At 35.9% G+C, this 11,509-nt stretch overlaps 1 protein-coding gene across 16 annotated transcripts in view; it reads right to left on the bottom strand.

Moving 5' to 3' along the window:
* The window catches only part of Ppip5k2 (diphosphoinositol pentakisphosphate kinase 2), a 58,562-nt gene that overhangs the window by 15,560 nt on the left and 31,493 nt on the right, over nucleotides 1-11,509 (bottom strand). For 10 of the 16 annotated variants that reach the window (XM_026786073.1, XM_013351597.2, XM_026786068.1 and 7 more), the window contains 7 exons: nucleotides 10,711-10,838; nucleotides 9,922-10,036; nucleotides 8,052-8,159; nucleotides 7,848-7,964; nucleotides 4,112-4,276; nucleotides 1,663-1,836; nucleotides 417-489 (listed from right to left, as the gene is read on the bottom strand). In XM_026786073.1, coding sequence (XP_026641874.1) covers nucleotides 417-489; nucleotides 1,663-1,836; nucleotides 4,112-4,276; nucleotides 7,848-7,964; nucleotides 8,052-8,159; nucleotides 9,922-10,036; nucleotides 10,711-10,838 — 880 coding nt within the window. The remainder of the gene's footprint in view (nucleotides 1-416; nucleotides 490-1,662; nucleotides 1,837-4,111; nucleotides 4,277-7,847; nucleotides 7,965-8,051; nucleotides 8,160-9,921; nucleotides 10,037-10,710; nucleotides 10,839-11,509) is intronic. The other 6 variants (XM_013351601.2, XM_005361346.2, XM_013351600.2 and 3 more) reach the window with 1 other exon arrangement.

Below are 11,509 nucleotides of genomic sequence, written 5' to 3' on the forward strand. Positions count from 1 at the left end.
TTATGACTACCAATCTCTGAAATAAGGTTTTCTTCATAAATTTAAGCATTAAAAGTCTCGTGTCTATAATCCTAGCAGGTATCCATACGTTCAAGGACAAGCGGGACTCTAGAAATCTTACAATAGCATCCCTCCCTCAAAAGAAAGGATGGGAAAAACAAACAAACAAAAACCCAACACTGGCACTTGGTCACCACAGAGCAGTCATTCAAAGGGTTAGACAGTAACTTCTCGTGGGAAGAAAATCATATCTTCCTTGTGAGTTCTACAATCCAACAATTATGAACTCGTGCACATTAAATACAAACTAACGCATAGCATTTGGTCATGATTTTCCCACCTTAGAGTCCTATACGTGTGCCTAACAGTAAGAGTTTCAGGAGGGTACAGAGCACAGTTCCCTTTGCACCACATACCTACAGTAGGGCTCTGCTTCTGTTCCACAAGAGTTCGTGGTGTTCGAAGATAGTTGGCATTTTCAGAAACAACCTGCGTAGAGCAAACAAAGAGTGAACTATGCCAACAAAATGAATTTAAAAATCCATTTTATATGCAGCCTGTTCCAGACAGACAAAGGTTAATAAGCTGTATGATAAATATTAGTAGAAATATTTAAAACATGAAAGATCATGCAAGATCCCTTCTGAAGGGAGTCCAGTTTCATGAGGTCCTTGCAATGAAGTGGTGTGAAGCAGGCATTCAGAATGGAACACAACAGATGAAAGGAAGCAATCCACAGATTGATGGAATTTCACTTTCTCTTAAGAGAAGCCCACTGCCCACTGTTAAACAGCTCCTGTATTTAGAGGAAAACAACCACAAACCAGAGAGATGCCAGACAGACACTGTTGAAATCACCATACAATTTCTGATCCATGCATGGGCTTTATCAGAGTAACCTTTAAATAGTCAGCCTTAGTGGATACCATAATCCCTTTTCCTATAATCCAATGCATTACGTTTCCAAGAGGAAATAGCTGAAATAATCAGAAGTCATGTGACGGCAGACCTTCCATTGTAAAATCAGTGTTTTAGTTTCAAATGTCATCAAAGAAAGTCCTTCTGACGTTACTTTCATGGGAACCACGTTTACAAATTCATACATGCCTGCTGTTGTGTTTGGGAAACACACTGTATACTTCAAGTTATTTACTTCCAGATAAGGGAGTCATAGAGACCAATCAATATCAGATATCTGCCGCTAATTAAGACCAGGCCACATAATTTTTGATGTTTTTAAAATTTTCACAATCACACAAATTCTAAATGGAATGAAGTGATAATGAGGGGGTATCAAATATTCTTACCATCAAATTGTATTAATTTTGTTTCTTGAAGTTTACAGGACAACTATGGTCAAAGAAAGATTTCTTTCTTTCCTGAATCATTTTTTTATTAGCATGGTTAAAAATCCAGGAGAATTAGGGTTTTTAAAACTCCTGTGTATTTAAAAGTTTGCCAGTAAAAACACTAAATGCACGCAACCTAAGTGGTTTCCTTCCATCAAATGTTGCCCCATATTGGAAGTACTTTTAAGTGGACTCAAGTTTAAGACAGAAGGATTTCCTCTATGTAAGCAAGGGATTAGATGTCCTCAGAAACAGCTGTTTGTTGCTCTGAATGCAGGAATGGAAAATGTTTAATGAAATAAAGTTTAAAAACCTGTTGCCATGAGCCAAAAATACTGGATGTGAAAGCCAATGATTTGGGGGAGACAGGGGAAGAGGTGATTTGTTCCCCTGATCTGCGTCTTCGACGCCCAGTACCCACACCACTGGTATAATGCAGCCAGGTACCAGTACCCTCTGGGCTAGACACACTCAGGGGGCTCTCTTCCTGGAAGTGAGAAAAAGGGCAAAAAAGAAAAAAAAAAAAAAGAAAAAAAAAGCAGAGCATGCAAAGTTAGATACATTAGAGCCAAATGATCAGGAAGAAAAAAAATACAGTTTATTTGCATTTGCTAATCAGTTTTTCCCCTCAAAGCCAAATTATTACTTGTTTGTGAGCCAAATATTTAAATCCCTAAGAAATTCTAGAATCAGCAAATAGCACCAACAACCATGGGAAGATTGCAAGCTATATTGTCTACTAGCTGCTCTTCTCCCTGAAATCTAAAAAGTCAGTGTTGCTTTTCAATGGAAATTATTTAAATATAAAAGGTATTTTGATTTATTTTAGATATTAGATATTAAAAAGATTTTGTGCTAATTTTAGTTGGATTTTTCCATCTAAAGCACCAAGGGGTAAAATGAATTCGATGTGTCACTTAGAAAAGGAAATGAGTCGGCCGTAGCTGTAAAATTCAGAGGGGTAAGATGGATAGAGATCTCAAGTTCCAGTGTCTGTGCTCTGTGGCCAGCCTTTCTGGGAGAGCCGGGAAGCTCAGGAGACCAGGCCTACGGCCGACTCCCTCACTCAGCACACTGTCCAGCTCTGTGTGCCTTTTGGAAAAACAAGCTTCTGACATCCAGGGAGGTAGAGGAGGCTGGAAAAAGTCTCCAAGTTTTTAATTGAATATTTATCTTATGAAAATAAGAGTTTGGCACAACATAGAAGTAATCTCTTCAAAGTAACTATTTAAACATTCATAAGAAAATGTTTTAAAAATGTGTGCTGAGTTTTAAGAACTAACCACAGCAGTTCTACTGAAGGACTTATACTAGTGATATACAGATCTTTTGGAGGGCAGAGGAAAAGGTATAATTGTGAAATTTTAAAGAATTTGATTGACTGAAAATTGTTTGTTCATTAGTGTCAAAAGCACTGCCTTCACACAAATGGTGGTTTAAGTTCTATTAGTTTAGGTACTTTCTATTTTGGGGTGTTTTTTTTTCTATGGTTAAAGATATCTGGACAAAGTTTCATATATTCCAGTTTTTTATTGAATTTTAGTAGAACAAATGATCAGAAGTAGTTAATGTCCCTCTTCTTTTTAAATTAACCTTTTATAATTAAGTTAAAATAGCATATTAAAGAAACACTAGCACAATTTCTTTATAAAGTTATGATGATAAACTTCATGAAGAGTTTCCCCCAACATATAAATGTCAATTATTTAAAAATTCAGAACACTTATATTATTGTTATAAATGGGGGAAGTGGAAATTACCACAATTCTTTTTGTCCCTTATATTATAGTCAAGTGCTTGATAATGTTAAACATAATTCTACGTCTTTTGACATATAAACATCAACAGAAAGTATCTAATTTAAGAGTTATTGGTCTTTCTCCTAGGAGCTTGACTTTTTACTTCCTATGAAGAGATTTAGAAAAATTAAGCACTGGCCTCAAACAATACTAGGAAGATTGTAGACAAACTAGGTAACTCAAAGTTTAAAGTACAAAATACTTATAGATAGTAAAAGTTAATTTAAGCTTCATCCTAACTCTCAACTTTACTTTTATGCTGTTTAAATATTATTCCATAACTGAACATAATTGGTTTTACTTAATTATAGATCTTAATAGAGAATTAAAATTTTTCATCACTTTATCATTAAGCTTTCAAATCCCTATGTATATTTCTGCCACCAGACTAATAAAACCTACAGTGTTACTAGTATCAGGTATCATTTAAGCATCTCAGGGAATTCTTACTTCCTTTTATCAAAAAACATTGCTGAAACATTAGGCTTTTAGCAAGTTATTTACTGAAGAATAGCTAAAGTGACAGAAGAAAACTGGATGAGCTAATTCAACTCTTAATCAGCCTCAATCCCAGCTTCGGTCAGCGCTGCCAGGAGAGCCACACAAACTCTAATCCTAACACTGATCTCTCGGGTTTCCTTTGCTCATTTGTTCTGCAGAGTGTAAGCCAGACTGGCCTCAGCTTCATTAAGAAGTCAAGGGTGACTGTGAATTCCTGATCTTCCTGCCTTTACCTCCAGAATGCTATGACCATAGGTAGCTGCTACTAGGCCTGGTCGATTCGGTATGTTTTTAATAGCATCTCTCTCTTTTGTTAATATTTGTTTGAAAAAGATAGATAATGTTGATAATTAAAAATTTGTCAGGGTTCCTAGCAGTAAAATTAAAGCTGTATTTTCTTTCCAGTTTTAATTAATATGTAGTTAGCTTCCTCTAAACAATGCACTCTTCGTGGATACTCACTTCATTTGTAGGCACCTTCCGAGACCTTGGAAGTGGTGACTTCCGGTGTATATGAATTGGCTCTGATACCATGGGCTTAAACAATATTACAGCTCGATCGACTTCATCTCTTTTAGAAGTATGAGGTTCATCATCATCGGGTTTAAGAGACCTTCTGCCTTCATTCTATGAGAAAAGAATACACCGTACTTAAAATTCAGATTAAAACAACTCTCCTGAGTAAGGTGTGATGGTACATCCCAGTAATCCCAGAATTCTGGAATCAAGAATTTGAGTCCACAGAGTAAGAAGACCTCATTAACTCTCCCAAACAAACTCTGAACACCAATAAAATGCTTCTGACAAATCTAACAACCAACTAGAATAGTTATAACATAAAAGTGTTTCCTCAAGTGAATTGATCTTCCTCAAGTGAATGGCATCTTAGTGTGCCAGGTACTGTGAGAGACAAGTAAGTTCTGGGGGAGAGTTAAGCCTAAAATCATAACTATAACCATAGAAAACCTAGTCTTTATCCAAAGTTCATCAAACAAGCAAACAGATAAAGAATACAGTCAAATGACAATGAAAAATGGACTACAAATTTAAAAAAATTCCTGTAGCTAAATTCTACAGTAAATACAGTGTGCTAAGAACTCTGATAAATGAGACACAGTCCCAGGTTGTAAGAATCTTACAGTATAGGAAACAGACAAGTTAAAACTTATACCAGTATCTACCTGGAGTAGAAAGAGGAAACTAGGTCATAGACATTCAGCAAAACACAGGTTTTAAAGCAAGAAGAACAAAAAAGCCAGGGGACTTCACCAAAAACGATCATTAAGCTGCAATAATCAAGACTGTGATGCTGAAAGAGATAAAAAGGTCAAAGGAATAATAGTAAATTAAGAGTTCAAAAATTAACTCACTAAAATAAGAATGTGTTCAGAATATCAGAAGTGGTAGTGCAGACAGTTGGAAAACATTCTTCAATATATGATTTTTTTGTTTTTGTTTTTGTTTTTGTTTTTGGAGACAGGGTTTCTCTGTGGTTTTGGAGCCTGTCCTGGAACTAGCTCTTGTAGTTATTTACACAGGAAAACAAGAAAAGTCCCTGGATTTTATATCACACATATCATATTAAAGAAAAAAATTAATGTGATTAAAGAAATATGGAAAAAATACAATACCAAATTTAAAAAAGTATCAGGAAAGATTAAAGAAAATTAATATAGCACAATCTGCCTAGGAAGTTAAGCTGCAACACAAAGGGACTATGCTAAGGAAATATACATATACATTACAATTGAACATTATTGTGATACAATTACTACTCTAAAGCACTAACACTCTAAGTGTAAATAAATATTGACTATATATAAACAATAATGGCTGTGGAGTATGTCATAGATTCAAAAAATATGTAACAAACAGAATATAAAAAATGAGATAGAGAATTTAAAAAAATTAAAGTATCTCAAGACACACTACATATTCTACTAAGTCATGTTATTAACCTCATGTTAACCATTAAAAAATAATAGTGTCCCATAATAAAGATGTCCCATGTATGAAAATTTCAAAGGAATATAAAACACATAGAACAAAGAAAAAAAACAGTACGATGGTTTAATATTCCATAATAAATTGCAAATAAATCATATTTTATTTATTACATGTTATAATTAAAAGACAAAGACTGTGAGACTAGATAAAAAACAAAAATACATCCTATTTAAAAAGAAACCCATTTTAAACATATGAATCCAGACAGGTTGAAAGAAATGAGTTGAAAAATTATACAAGAGAGACATCACTCAACCATTCTCAGCTATGTCACTGAGCAAGTCCTAACAAGGACTGACATGGCAGGAGCCACTTCATGTAATTAGTCAGTGACTCTTACACGCATCTAAGCAGAACTGAACACGGTGACTGAAATGAGTTTATATTATGTGGTTCAAATGTGGAACCTGAGAATGGCGTAGAAACCAAGAATAAAAACATTAGATATAAAAAGGGACCTTTCATCATGAGAAAATAACTAATTTATAAGGAAGATGGTAAAAATATGATTAGAAACAGACACATATACACTTGAGAAAACCAGCAAGGAAGTGGCAATAATATGTATACCAGATTATTTTTGATTGATAGCTAGCTACTGGTGCTCTCTGGCTATACTTTACAGTTATGGTAAATTATGAATATATCGGCTTTGGTTAGGACTAAACACCTATTTTTATTAAATACGACCATGTGGGTAGAGAGTTATTCAATAGTTACCCAGCCAATTTCTTCATTAGAAGGAAGCAAAAAGATATCCTGTCAGGTGACTATAGCAAAAAATGTCAAGTACAGGCTTAACTTTTCTATGTAATTGCTTGTTTGATATTACTGTCCCATCAATGTATGGACAAGACAGGTCCCAAAACATTAAAGACAAAACACTCAAATCATTCTCTGACAACTTGCCTTTAAGCCAGTGGCTCCTAGGAAAGGCCCAGTATACTTTCAACATGGTTGGAATTATATCTTATGTCTCAAGTTCAGAAACCAAGGAAAAGAGTAAACTGGCAAATAAAATACGTTCACATAATGCAGCTAACATGATAATTTAGTTAACAGTAAATTTATAGCTTCATGTGAAATATGAGAAACAGAGAACTTCAAAAAGATGGTCTGACTTTGGATCAACTTGAGTGGGACACAGGACAAAGGAAATGGAAGCAGAAGGATGGAGACGGTACAACAGCAGGTGAAGCTCAAGACGCGCGGATGCAGACAGAGCCGCTCGGAAACTGTTGGCTCCTGAAAAGATCAAAATGCCAGAACTTTCCAAGGCTCATTAAACAAACAAGCATGGATATGAAGAATTACTGATAAAAAATAAGAAACATCATTACACATCTCACAGAAAATAAAAGGATAATCCAAGAATATCATTGACAACTATAGACCCTCGATTTGAAATTTTAAAGAAAACCAAAGTATATATATAACCTAACATGTATTAGACATGGAAACTCTAAATTGTACATCAAATAAATTGATCAAATAATTAAAATATTCATAAATAATTTTAAGTTTCACACGGTAGTTTCCTAAACAGCAAAATTTAATAATTAAAAAAAAATCAGAACATAATCATGCCAGTTTTTTAAAACATGCTCCAGAAAGCACCTAATCCCAAACACAGTAAGGCAGAAACAGAAGAATCCACTCTAAGTGCTCAGCACTGTGTTCAAGATGAAGAAGTCCTCAAACAAAATAACAAAAAACTACACGTACTTACCCATTCTAAACAAAGCTTAAAATCCAAACAATCCAAATCAGATAAAATTCTGAAATTTTCTAATAGACATGAACATGTTATTTACTCAGATTGCATATATATTTAAAATTTTTAAAGAATGATTTATTTTTATTTTTGTGTATGGTTGTTTTGCCTGCATGCATCTCTGAGTACCATGCCATGTGCATGATGCCCACAGAGGCCAGAAAGAGCCTCGTGTCTGCCTGAAAGTGGAGGTACAGACATATGAGCCACCATCTAGGTGCTGGGAGTAGTTCATAGACCTGCAGTCTATGAAGGAACAGGGAGTACTCAACTGCTGAGCCTTCTCTCCAGCTCCCGCCGATTATTCTTAAAAGCTGAAAACTTTCCCCTACTAGTTGATATGAAAATTATTTATAGAGCAATGCATGAAAGTCTAGAGCTGCGGTAACCGTGCACCGAGAGCCCCATCTTCATTACCTCTCTGGAAGCTGGCCGATACCCATAGCCAGACGGTAAATTCTTATCTTCTTCACAGCCTTTGGCTCCGGGACTAAAATGTAATTCAACATGAAAGCGTTCCTCAGAGGAAAGATCCTGAAACATATGAAGGAACACTTGCACAGTGGGGAACATCAAGTGTCTGCTCTCTCTGGTCACATGAACACATCACGAGCCCATTACCTTGTTGGGGTCCTCATAAAGCATGATGACAATCTGCGTCATGTAGTTGAGCTCATTGACAACGTTTAAGTAATCCATAGCTCGCTTCCACTGCTCATCCTTTGAGTCCTGAACGAAAGGTCTAGGGTCAGTATTTCTATAGCCTTTCACATGAAAGTCACTTTATCCCCATTGTGAAGCTTATTTAATACTGATGTCACCACACGTGTCGGGGAATAAAAAAACTATTGGTAAAATTTATTACATATTAAGATAATTCAAACTTTCAGAGTGAGTTCTTCAAGACAATTTACACAAAGAAAGAAAACCTCTTGAAATATAACATATGCTACTGAATTCTGAGGGTAAGGAACAGCTTTTTTAACCTTGTAAGTCTGAGAGCGCCTAGCAGAGTGTTCTGCCTCATAACACAGAATATTATCGTCCAAGATTATCACTTCTCTCTCCAACATAGTATATATAGTTCAAGTATGCAGCATATGTTTAACAAAAAATACCCCCTAAAGGGATTCTAAAATAATCAGCATGAGGAGGCATACATAAATCATTTGATCTTATCACCTCCATTATCATCTCTCCATCTTACTTTAGAGATTCAATCTTTACACATATAACCTATCAGAGTTGAAAAGGATCATAAGAGAATGAGAACACTCAAGACAGAACACTCTATCTGAAATGAGGAAAGAACTCCAAGCACAAGGTCTGTGTAAAGTCAGCATGTCAATGTATAAACCCTCTGAACATCACAGAAAAGGTTCCTTCATTGTCCATTTATAACAAACATTACAAATAGTTTCCTTATAAACTCTTACAATCACCGTAAGGTTGTAGATAGTGAATTACCCAACAAGCTCTAGTCCAACTGCAGGGTCTTACTCAAGCTGCATCATCTCTAACAGTGCCCTGACCATTTTCCCCAGATTCCCTTGTCTATCCTTTGTCCACAAAGCAGCAACAGCCACCGACCTCTGCTTAAAACCCTTCTGGTCCTCTGAGAACACAAACCACCGTCTTCCTCTCTTACTTGGGTCGGGCTATACTTGTGCTGCAGCACAAGCTTCCTGTTCTTCCTTGTATCCCTCATGCATGTTCGACATGTTAGAGATGCAGCTGTTATTCTCAAAGTCATAGCATTACCACCACTGGCTATACACCTTCTTCTGTAGCTAAGTTAGGGTCTTGCTCATTCAGTCTAGCCCTTATTAAGGCTCTACCAAGCTACATGTGTAGGCAAAGATGACACTTTTACTATTTCTTGCTACTTTCTGAAAGGAGTTAGTAAACCTAGGGTCTCGCACATGCTAGACAAGCCCGTACAACTGAGCTATTGCCCAAGCCCTCTTTGTGTATAGAGACTAGAGGGTCTGGTCAAGCCATGTAAAGCCAATGTCTCTGTTTCTTCATGGCAGTAGACATGTGAACAGTGCACTGAGATACAAACCAGCTGTTTCCACACTGCCTGTATCACAGCCATAAGTCTATTCATCTGTATCTTCCTTACTGTGGTGGTCTGCACCCTTTCAAGATGTAAGTGAGAACAAAGCTGTCCTCTCTAAGTTGGCAGGTGCACTGTTGGAGCAGCACAGAAGAGGCTGGCATAAGACTGTGACTTTCATTAGCCTCGCAGGAGTTATTGATCATGTCTAATTTATCATATGATTCATTACCGAAGGAAGGTAAACATGTTTATATCCCCCAAACCCAGTAAAATGCTTAGTACAGACTAGTATATCCTCAAGCAATGTTGATAAACCACAAAAATAGAGTAAATTATAATGAACAGTAAAAAAAAAAATTTAGCTAATGATCCGAGTATAAACTCTCAAGAACAGTATTTGTCAGTTAGATTGAAATAGCCCATACTTACATCACACAACGCACCATAGCGAAGAATGGATAGTAAGGAATGCACATGGCTTTCACTAGTAAAATATAACCTGGTACGGACATGACGCTCAGGAGACAGAACACCTCTGGAATACCTAAAGTCAGAGCAGATTTTATGGAAATTAATCATCTCAGAAGCAAAACCCCATAATAAATAAATCTATCATTCTTCAAACCACAACTGAGAGTTACTTCTAATCAGAACAAAATAACACACTAGACCCTCTGAGAATAATAAAAAGAAAGCAAAAACAAAAGAAAACATAAAAGAGCATTACTTAAGTTCACTGGAAAGAGATCAATTTAGTTCCTCTAGTAACAATAACTAATAAAAAAAATAACGCTGGCCTATGGGGTTCACATGATTTAAAACAGATAATTGGTGAAAAGTATCTTCCTAAACCCTTCACCTTGTTCTTTTCCATACTGGCACCATACAAAATCTTGGTTGAGATGGGCATGGGATATGGTGACTATAATACCAGTATATGGGTAAAGGCTAGATAGATTGCTACACTGAGGTCAGTCAGCGCAAGAGAGAGAAACACTATCCCAGAGACGTAGGTTGGTAATAGATCATATGCCTATGGCATGCTTAAGTCTGCTCCCCCATCACAGGTAATCAACAGGACTATCTAGGTAATCCTATCTCCATAAGATATCAAGTGATACACTCTTGATTTTTGTATAAAAGCACCAGCAAGTACTTTAGATTTGAAATACACAAAACCAGATGCATATAGTCTGAACAACTGGTCCAGTCTCTTACACAGGGTGGAGCTTGTTTACAGTGTCATCGTCTTGTGTCCTCTGAAGGTCTGAACGGATTTTTCTCACTAAAGGAGTACAGTAGCCTTTGGCAATCTCCAGTTTTTCAGCTTTAGTTATACCATACTCCTAAGCAGGAAAAAACACAAACAATTAAATTAGAAAAAAAAAAAATCAACAAATGCATTCCTGAAGTAAAGAACTCTAGTGAGACACAAGCATTACGTTTACCCTCTTAGTACATTAGACAATTCTTAGCTTGCATTTTTTGCAACTACAAATATATTCTTTTCACACTAGCATGTGTAGTTACAAGAATTTATGGTGCAACTGAAAAAGCAGTTTACCACAAGAAGTGGGAAGTATGCACGGACGAATATGAGCTTTATGACTAGACAAGTTTCATCATAAGGTTTTAAATACAACAACAATTTTAAGTCAAAAATAAATTGAGGTCAGAGGGTTTTTGTTTTGCTTTAACCAAATACATAAGTAATTACCAATAAAAGAAGTGAAACTAAAATCATTCTAATATCAAAAAGTCTAATAGATTTTTCTAAAAAGAAAAAAAAAGCCTCTGGCTAGCCTGAAATGGGAGTGTATGTGTTTATTTCCAGCAGCTGGGAGGCAGAGGCAGGTGGATCTGTGAGTTCAGGGCCAGCCTGATCTATATAGAGTTACAAACTAGCTAGGATCACAACATGATCTCAAAAAAAAAAAAAAAAAGTCTCAAAAAAAAAAAAAAACCAGTAACAAAAAAAAAAAAAAAAAAAAGCCTTTGTCTAATATTACTCAGGTTT

The sequence above is a fragment of the Microtus ochrogaster genome, linkage group LG4 (assembly GCF_000317375.1).
Source record: "Microtus ochrogaster isolate Prairie Vole_2 linkage group LG4, MicOch1.0, whole genome shotgun sequence".
In the NCBI taxonomy this organism is placed as follows: Eukaryota; Metazoa; Chordata; class Mammalia; order Rodentia; family Cricetidae; genus Microtus; species Microtus ochrogaster.